We start from the raw sequence: 18,747 nt of genomic DNA, 5'->3' as shown, positions 1-18,747 counted from the left end.
TGTTTTTTACTTTTACCGTGCAATAGAACAAGCAAAGATTTACAAATACGAAGCTCTTTTCTGCACTGTTGAAATCGGGATCTGGTCGATAATTCTGATTGGTGGAATGGTGATTATTGTTATTTTTCTCGTAACAATTGCAATTACTTTAATGGAATCTTTCAAGGAAGTATCAGAAGATTTGTATCAATTGAAAAAGTATAATCCGAGTTTGCAATCGGAATTGGAAGCAATTATGGCGCGACACCACGAACTTTGGGTTTTTACTAATCAACTNTTGATATAATCTAAAAAATTATAAGTTTTAAGATTATATCAATAAATTTATTTTAATAATACAGACGAAATATAATGTTTTAACACAGTTGCCTTTTATAGTTCAAAAAAGAATATTAATCGTCTATATTTATTTCATTCACAAAATTATTATTATTATTATTTGGTCGTTTTTATGTAAGCCTACCTTATGTCAATAAAAACAATATTGTAATTAATAATGATATATATATGCGCCCAATTCTTCTAAAAGATTAATTTGGTAGTAGAAAATTCATTATTAAAGAATGACATTTTAACTTATGAGGTCAGCAACTGGTTGCTTTAATGCTAAAAGCCAATACAGTGGACAACAATATTTTAAGGTTTGATCTAAAATATGTGAGCTTCACAAATTCTATATTAATCGGTAAGTGAATCACTAAGATTCTTCTGAAATTAAAGAAAACTATTCATTAATTTGACCTATAAAATTCCTAGCACTTACCTTCAATAATTAATTTAACTACGCCACTCTGTATGTAGGTAGGTGATTCTGATTTTCGATTATTCAGTTCGTGAGTAGCTGAAAACAAAATAAATTTTCATTAATAAAGGAAATATTTGCATCTCGAATTGAAAATAACCGTTTCCTACTTTAGCGTGTGGAAGATAATTAGTAATCACGTGTTTGAAGGAAGTTACTCTGATTAAATATTCTTCATTTCGCACGAAATAACTCCCATACTTTTAATTTGTTATATTTTTTTCGCTGTAAAGCACGTTTTTTTAGAAATTGCGAGTGACATGGAACATTAATTATTTCTAATTTCGGTATAGTAATATATCTTTCTTAAGCGTTTTCTAAATAAAAAAATTCTCAGACGATTTCATTTTGTTTCTTTGCTTATTTCTTAGAACAAGAAACATCCGTTTTTAAGATCTATTTTAATTATAAAGAATAAAAATTGTTTAGAATTTCTACTCTACTTGATTTCAATATAACTTCTATTATAACTTTTAATGGTAATATAAATTCAAACTTTTCCGATTGATGAACAAATCTTAAAACATGTAGCCTAAGAATTTCTTCAATGAATATCTTTTTTCTGATAAGCAATTTTTTTCGTAGATGAGGACATCTTCATATTTTAATACAAAACTGTAAGTTTTGAATGGATTTATATGTTTATCTTATTCAAATATCAAGTACATTTCTTTATGATTTACTACACTGAAACAAAATGGCGGCTCATTAACATTTTCAACTCAGTTCTGTATAGCCTTATATACATATATTCTTTTTAAAATAAACTTTACGTCAGATTAAGAACTGAAGTAATTACTTAATTATAATTACATCATAAATCTTTATTCATTTCTTTTCGTAAACTATTTAGAATATAACCAGCATTAATAATAAAATTTTTCACTAAATATTCTTAAAGTGTGAAACTCAAAAGGTTATACAATCTTATAACTATATTTTAGATATTCAGTAGCAAATTATTTCAAGTAAAAGTTAATAGTCTTAAATTTCTATGAAATGAAGAGCTATAAAAAACATTAAGAAGCATACTCGAAATATTTTTTCCAAAAAAAAAACATTTAAGATTTATGCGATTAATTAAAGCCTTTCCTATGGTATATCATATTTCTTAATTTTACAGATAAGAGAAGTCCTCTTAAGCTTGATTAAATAGGTTATTAAATGAGTTATTCATTAACGTTTTAGGATTAAAACAACACGATTCTGAATTTAACGATGAAAAATTCGGTTCAGGATAATTCATTTATACAGTCGAAATAGTTTATCAGAATAAATGAATATTTATAAATTCCTAAATATATATACGAATATGAATACATTTTTTTCTGACCGGAAACAAATACTCGAGAGAGGGAGAAATAGACGGACATGGTCTGAAATCATAATTAATTGAGCAATGGACTAAAATCGGTTGATATTAATCACCAGGTTCTTAACAAAGCGTGAATGTTGAAAACGGGAGGGGTCCTTTTCCATGACGTCACGCACTAAGCGAAACGTCGATTTAGTACAATTTAACACGTAATTCTACAAATAGGTTCTAATGAGAACAAATATAGAATTACATTTCCTATATATTTCCCCAAACACTTCTTTTTTCAAATATTACTCTTTCTTAAAAAAGAACTTTGTTATTTAAAAATCTGTATTTATGTTAACGATAAAGAATAATTTTAATTTGATAAAATTGCATTCAATGTAAAAATAAATAGCTACTAATATTTGAAAATAATATTTATAATTTAATAATATCTTTTAGGTACGTACTTCACAAAAATATTTTTTGGAGAAACTCATTTATAAATATAAAAATTAAACAATATTTAAAAAAAACTTCGAAATTAAGTAAAAAAAAAACATTTTTTAACTTGTTTCAAACTCAAAATATTTGAATATTGCTATGAATATCACTCTCATGTATAATTTACATGTTAAACGAATACACAAAATTATTTTTGACGCAAAATACTTTGTTTATGTATTCTTTTTTCATTTGTTTCATATTGAAATTCATCCTCTGGAGATTAATTAAATCAGTGCTACTCAAACTGTAGTCCGGAGACTAGTTTTACGACGAGATTTCGTAATTTTATATATTTCACTAATAATACTTTTTTATTTAAACACTTAGTGCCAGGGATGGACTGACGATCGAAATCAGCTGGAAAATTACTTGAGAACGACTCACAAAACCATTTTTTCAAAATAATTAAAACAGAATTTTGTTATTGTATTTTTCTTACTGAGCCCAAAAATTAAAATAAAAAGAAAATGATTTGAATTCCGTTCTCACTGTTTTATAACTAATTTAATTTCACAAAAGTATTGTTCGTAGAGGAATTGAAATGAAAAACAAAGCCTTGTCAGTGAGCACAAACTTTCAGATGCTCTAGGTTAAATCACATAACATTATTATAAATATTTTAAATGATTTTCTTTACTTCCCTTTTTAAAAATCATAATTTAATGGATTACACTTTTTAAAATAATTTATGTTTCTACAATAATGAAATCACACTTATCAATGTAATGGGACACTTTTAAACAATTACAAATAAGGTTATATAAGACAAAAATGACAAAGTTATTATTTGTAATAATTTAAATAAAAATTTAATGAAATGATCGTTAAACAAATTAGATTCTGCTTTAAATTAAAACGAATAAAACAGATCATTTTATATAATTAAATCTCGATAAATCGTTTAGATTTATAATAAACTTTTAAAAATCTATTTAAGAAATCGGAAAATATACATTTATTTATTGTTTAAATTTTAATCTGAAATTATAAATTTCGTATAAATTATCAGAATTTATAAATATACAAGATGTTTAAAAAAATGTCAGTAATAATATGGAAATAAATTGTGCCGGATCTGTAGTGTTCTCTGCGCAGTTCTCCGTCATGTGCAAGAAATCACGACTCATTTTTGAAGTTCTCAAAAAGTATGATCCTATACTTATGCTGCAGTAACTGAGCACATTCTCTATAAAGTGTGTTAACATTTTTTGAAACAATAAAGCAAATTTTCATTGAAATAATGTACAGTACGTTCTTCCATTTCTTCTATTATGTTTATACTTCAATAAAAACAAATTTTGAAACATTTTTTTTATAATAAAAATGAATAATCAATAAATTGATTAAATTGAATTCTTAATTGACTATTTATTGCATTATACTTATTTTTATCAAATTGTCTGAATTTATTCTAAGATAAATTTTATTTATTTGCTTTTAATAATACAAACAATATTTTATTTTACAAAATGCTACTTCGAATAATATTTAATTAGAGATAAATATGAATTTATAAAATTATTATCAATAGTTTTTCATAAATAATAAAAAAAAAGTGTTGAACATTTAGTGACTTTTTAAAAACGGCGAAATATGAACCAAATAGAAATTGTAAATACGGTTAAGAAATTCGTAATCGTTCTATCAAATAAGGGAAAGATGGAACTGACATCTAAATCTAATATAACACTGATAATTGTTTATCGTAAGTTAGAATACCTATTTATAAATTGGGAACTGCAGGAATGGAAACTTTGATTTAATTAACAACTCGTCTTGGATAAAGATTTAAAAGTGATAAACGTTTTCATTTTATTTTATCAAATAAAATACTGCTTTTAATACAATAAAATATAAGTAAAATGTTTATATTTCAAAATTACTAATATCTGTAAATTAAATATTATTTTTTGAAATAAAAATAAAACAAATATTTTAAATGTTAATTACTGTATTTATTGAATTGTAAAAGAGTTATCATGTAAAATGATGTTACATTATTTAATAAATAATATTAATATTTTAAGTGTTAATTCTTTGTTTATTTATTAGTACCGTGTAAGTATCCCTTTTGTACGACATTATGTAAATATTTTTGGTATAATAATAATATATTTTTTGTATTGTATTAGTAATTTTTAGAATTATTTCAGTTATAATATTGGAGATCACATACTACTGGAGAGGGAAAACAGAATTTTAAAAGTTTTTAAACCAATCATAGAAAAAATTACAGTAAAGGCCAATGAATTGAAATAAATAGATTATGTTTTATACTAAAATAATGTCCAAATTTGATTATAAGAATAAGAATTTTAATTTTCGTAAGAATAATCTTACGAAAATTAAAATATAGGCCTATAAGAAATTCTTTTACTAAAATGTAAAAAGTAAAAGCAAGTTCATTTAACTTTTATTATATCTTCAATTATGTTTATCAATTATTCTAAATTTAAACTCATTTTATAACTTTAAAATATTCAATAATCATTTACTGCATGATCGATATTTTTATAAATTAAAAAAGAATAAATAGATAATTGTGTAATCATAAAACAGGAATATATACATCCTGTATATGAACCTATTAAAATCTTCGAAAATCTTTAGTAAAATTTTGTAAGGTGGAAAAATTAAATGAAATTCGTTATTATTCAAAAACATAATGATAAGAAAAAGAATACAAGTATCCCTTGCTTAACGCGCGAAATTAATTGCGGCAATCCCTTTATATACAAGGTAGAAGTTTTAATTTACTCGGCTTTACCAGTTGTCTTTATTTCACATAGATACCGTATTTTGATGAACGCTATTTTGATATAGCCTACGTGGTAGCATCGAGGGATTAATTAATCGCGTTAATCAAGGGATACCTGTATATAGATATAAATTTTAACTTTGACATTTTTATGGATATATAGGCTACATAAAGTTTTAAAGTCCAAGTTATCTTTCATAGAGAAAAACCCATTAACAAACCAATAGCGATTTCAGAAAGTACTTGAAACCTAAACTGAAATAAAATATCTAGCAATTACACCCACGACGTTATCATTAAGAATCGAGATCGCAATTTAAAAGATAGATTAAAAAAAGCCACAAAATTAATCTAGAATGACATCTTTCTATATCGGTCTTTAATCTTATCTACAACAAAAGATCTATAGAAACTCCACCTTTCAACCAAAATGGCGATTTTATTTCTCCAATATAGAAATTTACCATTGTTTACCAGCTTTAAAAACTGATCTACTAAGGGGAATAAGACTTTATGAACTTTATCTAAACCGCCGTTCTAACTGCCATTATATTCATCACCAAGGTCAGACTTTTACGTGATGTTTGTCCATGCTTCGGCAATTTATGACATATCTTGTTACAGAAATTTGTATTAAATTCACACATGGTTGCTTAACGTTGAAAGAAGTGTTGATAATTTACTAGAATTAATAGTTTATTTATTTTTTCGGCATTTTAAATTTGATACGTATAATTCGACACCCATAACGAAATAATCATTAATTAGGAACGTAAACCTGAAATTTTTCATATTGTGTAGAAACGACTCATTGCAATAATGCTGATTTAAACGTTACAATTAATAAAATACTTTAATAATAGTAACTTTTTGAGAATTTTACGTAGACTTTTTCAAAATATATATTAATTATACATATAATTATATACAGTAGAATCCACTTATTGTAATCACGGATATTGATATCGCACGTTAAAAACACTTATAAAATTTCGCATATTGTAATCAGAATTTTCGTTATAGTTATCTTTATTTTCAAATAAACAGGCAATTTTGAGCTGTACTTTTTCATTGGGATCATTTTGTAGTTGAAAAGTGAAGTTGTTATTAGCTATTGTTATCGGCTTAACTAGTGCTTTAAACTTTTAAATCGTTATTTGCTTCAGTACAACAGTTTAAATTGCTGCATTTGTTACTTCAATTATACATTTCATGACCAGTAATTATTATTCATAATAATTATTATAATTAATAAATATTTAATTTATACAATTTTTAATAATCAGATCAGTTAAACCATAATTTTCATTAGTTGTAGTCTTATTTATTTATTTACCTAATTTAACGTTATCAGCCGGTTATTGTTATCACTGGATAAGTTCCAAATTGATTTCAATATGTGAATTCTACTAAATTTGGATTGCTTTAGATTTCTACTTATGAAAATTCAATAATCTTTCGTGCATATTTGCAGCAAATATCATAGAAATTTCGATGGTTTTAAGAAATGTTTCTTCAATTACACTTTTTAAAGATTATCCATATTTTAAAATGAAAACGTTAGATTTATTCTAAAAGTTATTCATAAATTTCTTAATTGTTGAAAAAAATTATCGTCAAAAGTATAAAAAGTTATATATTTTAAAATATATTATTATAGGAATTATACCAAAATTGATAGATTATAAACGAAAATAATGAAACACTCAAAAATGTAAATAATGATCTATCTGTTTAGAAATATAAAATCTAAACATACAAAATGCACTTAATACACAAGAAGCAAAACTTTCTTTTAAAATAAACATAAATTATATAACCATAACCAAATGATCTAATGTTTTTATTAATGGAAGTAATAATAATATATAACAGCAGGTATAAAATAAATAAAAATATCCTCCCTAAACTCATTTTTTTTGACATTTAATTTCCCTAAACAATTAAAGTATTGTGGCACATTAGGGAGAGAGAAAGACAGAGAGATAAAGAAAAAACAAATCCCTTAATTAGTACGCGTGTAGAAATTAAAATGTTATCATTTTCTGTAAATGATATTCGACGTTTGGATGACGTCGCGTTACGTCACGACGTAGTTTATAATTACGTTTTTCTGTGAAACGGGTACGAGAAGTGGAAGCACAGTAACACCTATGCAGTTGGCATAAACATTATGCACTTAGTATAAGATAAGAGTCTTTTGTTGGTTAACAATTGTTTGATTATTAAAAAGCAGATTTTGGTTTGAAGTGCATTTAAGTACGTCAGTGTCATTACGAGGGATCTGCTTACAAAAGCGAAAAAAATTGGAAAAAGATTTCGGTGAAATATCTTGTTTCTTCTTAGAAAAGTTGACTTCACGTCGGGTTTATGCGACTTTAAACTGCCGATTTTTTTCTTCCTCCCCCTCCTTTTTTTATGAATCGAACAATAGATCGGTAGCTTTGTTTAAACTTATTGGTATTTGAATAATATTTCACTAAAATATTAAAATAAATTTTTGCAATTTTTTAAAATGCATTTCAGTCTACTTCTTCAAATCAATTTCTATAAATATTTTAAAGTACATTTCTATAACTGATTAATATAGTTTTTAATATATTATAACTAATTAGTATATTATTTTCAACATAAATATTCAGTTTGTCTTCAAATCACAGAAACTTAATTATTGATTGATTCATTTATTAACAGCAAGTATAAAAATCGAAAATTTATAGAAAGTTCATAATTAGATAGAAATCATAGAATTTTGATAAAGATAAAAAATAAATAAATTGTTATTAGTAAGAATGGAAACCAAGAAAACGAAATTGAATTTNTTTCTTATAATACACCTTTAAGCAGAGGAGTTAATTAAGATTCTAGGCGAATAAATGTAACACGTCCACCACAAAATTCAATTATACTCGCATCTTTACGGTTCCTTAACGCGCTGGTTCGCATTTACGGGATATTAAAAAGTAAAACGTCACAATTTTACACCAAATTCTTCGAAGAGAACCCCAAAAATAGTTAAGTTTTTGAGAAATCTCCAGACAAACGGACGGGTAAAAAAAAAAATTAAAATTGTATACAGTATTTTAAATTACTCAATAGAATTGTGAAAAATTTTCTCGGTTTACGTCGTTCCAATTTAAATAATGAAGTCGAATGATTAACAATACCCAAGAGTTGAGAATTGAAAGAACTATTGAAAAAATATTTATATCTAAATTCTTTAGAATGTATTCGAACTTTCACGAAATTCGTTTGTCTGTCGTGTCTTCTAACTGAATTAAATCAAAAAATAAAAAAATCAAATAATCTTCTTAATTTCAGCCTTTACGTGGAGCCATCTAAACGAAAAAAAGCCATCAACGAGTTGTTTCACTTTTCCGGCAACATTTGGTGGCACCATCTGTTACGTTATTTTATTTAAAAAACCTTTTATATTTTTAACTATTATAAAATGACAAAAAGCTTAATTTTGAGGGTAGAGATGGGTTTTATAAAAAAATTGTAAATTCTAATAGCGAATAAAATCGTTAAGTCCTACCCTACTGAAGACATACGCGACGTCCATTATTTCCTCATCCCTTCGACGTTTAACCACTAAAATTTAATAGCATCAATTCTCTTAATACACAAACGACCCTGCAAAATTTCAGAAATTTTTGACAAAAAAACAGGAGTCATTAAGCTTCAAAGAGGGTGAACTAAATCGTGTTACTCACATACACACATATACACACTAACATCCATTCATACAGAAAAACTTCCCGAATGCTTTTTCATTTGTTTACGTTTCAAGATCCCTCGAGTCCAAAAACGTAAAAATGTCGGAGGGTCAATTTTTGACCGATTGCGATACTTTCCCTCCGTTGTGTATAACAGCCGGGAAAGTAAAACTTCGAATGAAAATTTCAAGAAAAAAAATTATGTTTTTTTTTTGAAAAAAATCTTCTCGTTATGGTTTAAGACTGTAAGTTTCGTAGAAAATAGTAAGTATGTAGCGAAACAAATGTCGCGATTTTGATACATCTATTTTAGTCCAGGATAAAAGGATTTAGAATGGCTTTTTTCTTATTCTTTACATTGGTTTCGATGATTTCTATATCTAAATCCAAATTCTTTTTAAAATAATATTATTCTTTGAACAAAAATCTCGCAAAATAACGATATATATAACTTCGAAACCAATTGCGAAGTTATCTGCAAGGAATATAAATTTATAACCTTTATCTCTTTACGAATGTATCTATGAAATATTCATTATTATACTTTGACTATTTTACTTTTATTAATTTATATTCTTTTTTTATTTTCATATATTGACTTTAGCGAATGAGTGCGAATGCTTTTCAATGTAAACAAACAAATTTCTAATCATATTTCAAGCTATTTGAGAATTATTAATTTTAAAAGCAGGTTAATTTTACTAGATTTTAAAATAATTTCTATACAGGAAACCTGTGATATGCATCTTGGATGGAAAGAGTTAAAACTATAGAAAAATCGTTGAGTTCTAGATTATTAATAGAAGAAATGAAAGTCTTCATTTAACTTAATAATTTAAAGTGTTTATAAAGTGTTAATATAAGTAATAATAATAAAATACCTTAAATATCTCTTAAAATATTTTATTCTAAAGACTTTTTAAATTATTTATCTGATGATGTAAATAAGAATAATAAAATATTATTTTTGATTAATTTTATTTTAATTAAATCGGAATTTATTTCTATTAATCAAATATTAAAAGTAAAATAAATCCGGTTGCAAAATTACTTATTAATTTTTATATATTTCTAATGGAAATTGCCGATTATAAGAAATATTCATTATCGAAATTGTAATATATAATATTATTTAATTCTGATATAGGAAAACTGGCAGTTTACAAAAATAATCTTTTAAAAATTGTATGCTCTTATTTTACTCCAAAAAACCTTATGAAAAATTTTTGTTTTATGTATGTAATTTTTCAGAGATGAATGCGACAATTTTACGAAAGAACAATAAAAACTTTCTTAATTTTTTAAAAGTTATAAAGAAAAAGAAATTATACTTTTTAGTAAAATAACAATTTGTAAAAAATAAACATTTTTCCTAAAAAAATATTTTATGAGGAAAAATAAAATTTGCATTATTTACAGAGTAAAAAATGACTGTTTTATAGCAAAGTTTTAAGTTATTTTAAATACGATAGTACTTTTTCGGCTAGAATTTTTTTGTTTTTAATTTTTCGCTTAGATTTTTATTTTTCCAAAAAATAATAATTTTTTAAAATAATATTAACATATATTATAAATTTACAAAGAAAACAATATATATTTATAGTGCATATATTTTAAATAAGTTCGCCTAAAACGAAGAATTTTAATTTTTTACACTAAGAAACGGAACGAAAAAATCAAATTAAAATTCATTTTTTTTATTTTGAATAAAAGAAAACGCGTTTAATTTTTTTTTTTTTTTTACTTTTCGAACGAAACTTTTTTTAAGAAAAGAAAAACCCACCTGTAGACATTTTTAATGCTGTCATGAAGAAGAACGTTATAAGAGTGAAATACATGATTGTAGTTTGCTGTAGATCGACCGTTCCAATACATTTATTTACTTCACTTTCGTATTATATCTAGAAGGTATAAAAGTCGTGCGCATGCTTATACTACGTCACAGGATATTCTCTTAGAATTATGTCTACGCCTTTAAGTGCGAACGATAGTGGTTCTATTGTGACCTTACAAACTGATATCGAAACTCTCTTCAAATCTTAGTTAGATCAACTTTTTAAAGAAGGGATAGCTTTTATCCCCGAATCGTGCAATTTGTTGGTTAAAAAAACTCTTTCTAAACTAGCAAACTTATTTACAAATTTTCTCAACAGATTTTTAAATTATTATAATCTACCAAAAGTTTTATATTCTGATTAGAAATAGCTTATGTAAGATTTAATTTAAGTTAATTCAGAAAATTTATTTAATATATACAATAGTTAGGATAATCTGTTATGATATAAAACCTTTTTGTTTAACATTGAGTTAGAATAATATAGACTGTACCTATACTTGCTAAGAAGCGATGTAAAATATTTTAAGAAAATAAGAAATAGATATTTTGAAAACTTCAGAATAATTTAATTTTAAACAAGTTGCAATTGAGATAGTTTATTAAGGTATAAGGTAATACTGAAATAATATTGTTAATTACTATGAATATATAATATTTTCAGGCTGTCTAAAAATAAGATGTTTTAAGGTAATTGAGATATAAGTTTTTGAGATATTGATAAGTTAATTATATTTGAGAAAAACCTTGTTACAAAAGACTGGCAAATTTTGATATCATCTATAACAATACAAAAGTACAAATTAACATAATTAATTAGTTGAGATTCGACATAAATAATGAAAAAATAAAAACTTGTATTATTTATAAACGTTAATAAAATTAAAAAAATAATAATTTTACATAATTATTAAAATTATGTAAAATTAATATTTTTTAAATTTTATTTTACAAGGATTTTGACATTTTCTCAAAAGATAAATATAAAGACATATTGACAGTTTGTTCACACACAAACACTTATAGAAAAGATTATTTTAATAAGACATATAAAATTATTAAAACCTGTATTCATGTTCATATGTAATATATTAGAAGGATAAAACAATTTTTGTATATCTTACTTGTTAGATGTTAAATTGATTGTTCCAAAGAGTTGATATCTGTGTAATTAAATTTGAAATCATATTGTAAAATATAACTTGTTTAATACAAACTTTTACAACGTGAAATTATTAATTTAAAAGCAAATTACTAAAAGCTGGTTTCATAGGATTATTCAAAACAAAACTTAGAGAAACTGAAAACGAGTTGTGAAGATTTAAATTGGAGATCCATAAAAATATACAATAATTTCAGGTTAGCTTTAACACGAATTTAAGATGATCTACTAAGCACTCATATAGCATAATTTAGAATAATTTATAAGCTATAATGATAGCCTATAAACCATAGGTATATTTTTGACCAATTGATTAACATATGAAATAATTTATGAAATTATACAAAGACAAGGGATAACTCATGCAAGATATTAAAATCATAGTTTAATGTATCCAATTACAATATATAATAAATTAATAAATTAATATATGATTACGAGATAATATGTTTTTACTACATATGATAACTTTCTATTGAACTATAGTATTTAGTATCTGCTGACAAAATTATTTCCACCCAAAAATTAATATTTATTATAATATTTATTTATTATGGTATAATACAATTTTGAATCTCTTTTTTCAGATATATTTTAAGTTTAAAAATGAAAAGAATATTCTAAAATAAACATTATGTGAAAATTTATATATAAATACATGTTAAAATAATTTTAATTTACTATTTCATTTCGACATTATTTTCAATCAAATTTAAACTATTATTAATTTTTAGCTCATATTTATGTAATAAGTTATAATCGGTATCTATAAACTTTTTAAATACTAAAAATAAAATTTAAACTCTTATTTATGATAAAAATATTCATTATACTGATCAAATTTACGTCAAAATATTAAAATATTATTGTTTATATATTATTATTATGAAAAACATATAGCTTATACAATTTTTCTATAATGCTGTTATTAAAACAATTAGCCGTTAAAAATAACCATATATTCATTTTCTGCATAATAGCCGAAATTTTGGTATAAAATCCAATTCTCATCTTAGCAACCTAATTGGAATAAACGGTTTTATGAGATTACTGATCGATAATGAACTCACGTTATTTACGGAGTCACTATACTTTGTGATATTTGAATCTGTATATTCATATATATTATTTATTAGTATTATAATGAATAATATATATTAGTCATTATAAATAATTTTACTAGAAATTAACCTAAGTTCGTAAACGCATTATCTCATACATTCAATTGAATAAGTCGAAAGAATATATAAAACTAATCGTATCTTTTAAAAGATACGATTAGTTTTATATATTAAATAAAAAATTATATTTATTTTACAATATATATTGAGAATTACGTTTTTAACGTGTATTATAAAGTTTTAATAAGAAATAATTATTCTAAAATTAATTTATACACTTAAAAATCTTAATTTAATTTTGTGTTAATGTGTAATTGTTAATAACTGTTGAAAGCAAATTATTAATAATTATTTAAACAAAAATTGCTTGTTGAAATTTTTTTATTTATTTTATTTTTTTTAAAGTTCATGGTGAAAGTTAATGTATTTTTCAGTGTCATTTTTATCATTTTTATTTATTTTATTTTTTATATTCTTGACATAAATTTATCATCAAAAATTTTAGCAAATTTAGGACTATATGAGTTTTTTCGTTTTTTCGACATTATTATTTAGACTTTTGTTAATATAAAAAGCTAAATTCTCCAATTTTTCTAAAAGAAATTAAGTTTATCATTAAACTTTTCTCGAAAAACTTGGTCTTTCAATGGCAGAAAGATAAATTCAAGAGAACTTTTTGGCTATACCAAATACAGTAAGTTATTTATAAGTTATTATAATTATAAAAAATATGAAACATAAGTTTAGTGGACCTTCAATTTACGATTAATTCGACATATACTCTATGTCTCCATAATAAAATGAGGCTCACTCTTTGGCAAATATTCACTTACAATGGGATTACGATCGCCGACATCCGGATAACATGGATGAGCGTGGTTCATGGAGCGTGAAACATCTCTCTTTAATTATGTTTGTATAGTACCTAAGACGTAAAGTGTTGAGATGATCGAATATATATGTGACAAATCATCCTCAAAAAAATTATGATAATAGAAATAAAAAGTAAATAGCGTAAGCAACTAAATATAACTTATTTAGTAAATCTATTTTTGATCAAATTCGAAGAAAATCGTATAGAAAACGTGCATAAAACAGGGGGTGTTATTTTTTTAATCTCATTTTTAACCTTATTTCAATTTACAATATTACAGAATTTGTAATAAATTATAAAGACGAGAAGGATGTTTGTTCAATATTTAAGATATTTTAAGCAAGTAAATTAAAGACTAAGTTTAATAGTACATGTACTATTTTTTATGAATGATAAAGTTACTGTTTTGTCAAATACTTTTTAGTCATTACTAATAGCTTTCAATCAATCAATTCAATCAATACAGAACGTCTATGTAGACGTTCTGTCAGCGTCTTTGATATTCGAAGTAATGTAGCCTGATGAAGGCTTTTGAATAAGGTCAAACGAAAGTTATTAATCAATTTGTGCTAAAATTTATGGTTGTTTCCAGTTATGTTAACGAATGTAAGTCGGCAAAACAGTAACCAGCCATCTTAATCCTCTTATTACTGTATTCTCTACACTTTAGAGTCTACAGTAATAAGAGGATTGGTGTAAACCTTACATTTCACTGGTATAGATAATCATAATAGCATTCTCGGAAACAGTTCCACTTGGCATGCGAGGCACTGTTTCCGGATTGCTTCACTTGCCTAGACCAGAACCTCGGGATCCCAAAATTGGAAAAAACAAAACAGATTTATCATTGCAATTATATATCATAATTTTTAAATAATTATATTCTAATAATTCTTATTAGTTTATGATGTAGGCAGGCTTTCATCTTTAGTGCCTAGAAGCCCCAGAGGGTCTTAATCCAACACTACTTAAAACAGAAGTAACTGTATACCTACCTAGACTTGTGTAAATGGTCACATATCAGAAGTTGATTTAGTCCAGGGGCCCAACCCACGTCCAACCCGTGTCCAACCCGCGGCCCAATAAACGTGTAAACAAAACCGACAAATGTTTTAATTTTTTATTATTTATTTATTTCAACGGCATAAACTCAAAAAAAAAAGTTTCACAAATCCGTAAATTTCCGTAAAAAAAGTTTCACAAATCCGTTTCATATGTTATTTTTGAGTGGAAAGAAAATATTTTCGAATACTTGGAGATGTGTGAATGCGGAAAGATTACTAAATAAAGCTGGAGTTGTGACTCAAAGGATTACAGACCCAAATTTGGGAAAAGGAGGGAAAGATGAGAAAGGACAAAAAATGTAGTAGTGAGAAAGGTTTAATAGATCTTCTGTCAAGCAAATATGGACCACTTTTTTCCCAAGATTACAAATATTCAAGTACAAAGTAACCGGTTTCGACTTATTTCTACTTAAGAAGTAGCTAAATAATTAAGAGATTAGGGAATTAGGGACATAAAACCCTGCTGAAAGAGCCGGAATTCTACTTAAACAAAACTGAGTACGGTGTGGACTGATTTCTTCGTAATATTAGATAATAAAGACATAAATTTTTCCAGTTCAATGAGAATGATTGAAAAGTAAATTTTGGAAATTTCCGTAGACACCTGGTCCTAAAACGAATTAGTTACAAAACAAATGAAGGNATGTCTTTTAGGTCAGCCCAAAAATTACCCAGTGATTGCTCTGCAAAACAACTCTTGAGTCTGCTGTTGCATGAAATGTCTATTAATTCGTCTTGGTCAGAGATGGGAAGGTGGTCGGTGGAGTTATTCGCAATAGCGACAAAAATTTTAAAAATTAATTTCGCGAAAACAAATTGTGTTAATTGTACAATTTTTGTTTCTTGCGCAAAAATTTCATTTAGGTATTGCCGCAAATCATTTTTTTGATGAAATTTCAAGAATATTTTTAGTTATAAATAAACGAATTTGTGCATTCGACATCATGTTGTAAATTGCCGATTTTTTTTTGATTGCTTCATCTCATGCATTTAAATTTTAAATCGACCAATTTTAGATTGCCGCGCTTACCCCTTCATGCAATTTCGCGAACCCCCGTGGGTACGCGTACCACTAATTGGGAACCATTGCGATAAACCAATTAATATAATGGAATATGTTTAAACAAAATATTTCAATGTTAGTTAGACTAAGTAAATTACAATTATCCCTCTCTGATTTATTATCAGAAAAATTTAATAAATTTATTATTTGCATAAATTTTGTTTTTTATTCGATTTTTTCAATTAGGCTAAACACCAGAATACCTCTAGCTTTTCACACCAAATGGCATACAATAGTTATTCCCTATTAAAAGAAACCGGATGAAACGCAGTCATACAGACAAATTAATCGTAAAATTTCAACTTAAATTTCTTTTGATTGCTTCGATTGCGGAATAAGTTTTAATTCTACACATAATACTAGTGTATGTGATTGAAAAAATTTTGTGTATTTTATATGTGTGAATACAATTTTATTTGGCTATTTAATACAAAATTATTTTTAACTTTAACAGGCTTGCAAACAACAAGATACAACAGTAGTATATATAACAAAATTACGTTTCTTATAAATTTAGTTAAACCGGTCATTTTAATAGATAATACAGAAATGACATTTGAAAAAAATGTTTAAGGTCAATATTGTTTTTCTCCTCATTGTCAAACTAAATTATTAATTATTAATTAAAATAATCCTAATGATAGAGTCCAGATCTTATTTTATTCATTAAGAAATGTCAGAATTTTTCCACATAGAAAACATGTTGGTTCCGTTTAATTTTTTAATAAATTTCTGTTTTAATTTTTCTTTTTGATTTTCTGTTAAAAATTGTTTCCATTGACCAATCGTTCCTGATCTGAAAAATTTAATTTCATTCTTTGAATCGACATTATCGGAATAATTTGATCTTTCTAGGATACAATTCCGCTTCATATGCTCAAATTTGAGTTGTCTGAGTATATTTTCAAACATCTCTTTATTATCAGTTAAAGTTTTATAATATTTTTCGTCTAAAAATTTAGCGATTTTTAAAACTGCGTTTTTGGTATCTCTGTTTATATTTTCGTAAGTAAGAAATAAAAAATTGGGATCGTCCCAATGAACATACCAGGACAATAAATGATCGAAGTAATCTCCATGAGATACCTCACCGTTAATGAAACACTCAAAATATTCGTCGAATGTACAGCTTATAAAACCTGCGTCTACTTGCGAGAAATGGTTGTAAGCCGAAATACAACAGTCCCAAGGATTGCGAGACACATAAATATATTTAGCAGAAGAACAATATGGCGTATAGTTAAATGGTAAACTAACTTTAAATAAACGAGGAGATTTTATATTCTCAAGGCAATCAGTACCAACCATTTCCAAATTAGGAACTTCTTTATACCATATTTCGTTTACACTGGGAAGTGGAGCTCCTTCATTAATGATCTCCCATACAATATACTGTGTCCATGTTGTTCCAGATTTTGGATAACCTCCGATGATAACATCATTCGGTTGCAATTGAAAAGAAATAGTCTGCTGTAAATTTTTAATCGATAATACAGTTGTTAATAGTAAACCGTTCGCATTCTGTAATTTCAACTTTCTTTCTTTTTCTTTCAAATTTTTCTCCTTTATTCTAGAGATATCCATTGAAATAACTATACAAGAGAAGTCTACGGTTTTTATTGGCTTATCGAATAAACGAATACGAATGGACCCTAGACCATCACTGACGCGCAATTAACTGATTGCCCCTGGATTACGGCTTCTTACAGAAACACAGCTTCCCTATCATCAAATGTCACGGCATGCCACTGATAACTATAGAGTAAAATAGTAAAATTCTCTTTTGCTGTCTCATATACTAGTAAATACTACAGTTTATATGACAAATATTTTTAACTCGCAATGATGATAAACAGTGAAAGAATTTACTGGCAACAATTTTCATTAAGAAAATCAAACGTTTTCGACTGTTTTTGCAACCATCATCAAGATATAATACAGTAAAAGTAATACGATAAACCAGTTGTTCCCAATTAGTTTTTCCTGCGTACCACTTCAAGAAAGAGCTCAAACTCGCGTACCCCTTATATCAGAAATTCATATTAATCTATACTAATATTATAAATTCGAAGGTAATGTCTGTCTGTCACCTTTTCATATCTAAACCGCTGAACAGGTTTTAATAAAATTTGGCACAGAGATAGCTTACATGTTGGAGATGGACATAGGCTACATTTTAATGCGAGAAAATATTTTATTCCCACGAGAAAATTCGATATAATGAGGGCGAAGCTGTGGGTAGACAGCTAGTGATAAATAAAATAAGTTTTTTTTTTACAATTATTACCTTTAAAATAAGTTCTAGTAATAATGAAAATAACATAAGTTTATTTAATTTTAATGTGACAAATGTGCACGATTTTCTTTGCACAACTTTGTAAAATCTGGTTGCTTTTTGATCAGCTTCAGTCTCAAGTCATCTTCGAGTTGAAGTCGGTGACGATGTTTAGTTTTCATGTTTGTCATGGTCGAAAATCCGCTCTCGCAGAGGTATGTTGTGCAAAATGGTAGTAAATATTTTATTGCCGCTTCGCTGACATGAT

At 25.9% G+C, this 18,747-nt stretch overlaps 2 protein-coding genes across 2 annotated transcripts in view; both read right to left on the bottom strand.

Moving 5' to 3' along the window:
- Nucleotides 1–11,006, bottom strand: part of LOC111626498 — a 41,528-nt gene extending 30,522 nt beyond the window's left edge. The window contains exons 1-2 of the mRNA XM_023369889.1: nucleotides 10,870–11,006; nucleotides 764–841 (exon numbers count right to left, since the gene is read on the bottom strand). Coding sequence (XP_023225657.1) covers nucleotides 764–841; nucleotides 10,870–10,924 — 133 coding nt within the window. The 5' untranslated portion in view covers nucleotides 10,925–11,006. The remainder of the gene's footprint in view (nucleotides 1–763; nucleotides 842–10,869) is intronic.
- A 5,525-nt stretch (nucleotides 11,007–16,531) lies between these two features.
- LOC111626515 (sulfotransferase 1C2-like) lies at nucleotides 16,532–17,790 on the bottom strand. Its single transcript, XM_023369914.1, has one exon. It carries the CDS (start codon nucleotides 17,786–17,788, stop codon nucleotides 16,871–16,873), a length of 918 nt encoding a protein of 305 aa, XP_023225682.1. The 5' UTR covers nucleotides 17,789–17,790; the 3' UTR covers nucleotides 16,532–16,870.
- Nucleotides 17,791–18,747: the final 957 nt, after the last annotated feature.

Source organism: Centruroides sculpturatus, unplaced genomic scaffold (genome assembly GCF_000671375.1).
Source record: "Centruroides sculpturatus isolate CEXI.00-Female unplaced genomic scaffold, Cexi_2.0 scaffold159, whole genome shotgun sequence".
Classification (NCBI taxonomy): Eukaryota; Metazoa; Arthropoda; class Arachnida; order Scorpiones; family Buthidae; genus Centruroides; species Centruroides sculpturatus.
Note: the sequence above shows the minus strand (reverse complement) of the source record. Positions and strands in the feature narration are given on the sequence as shown.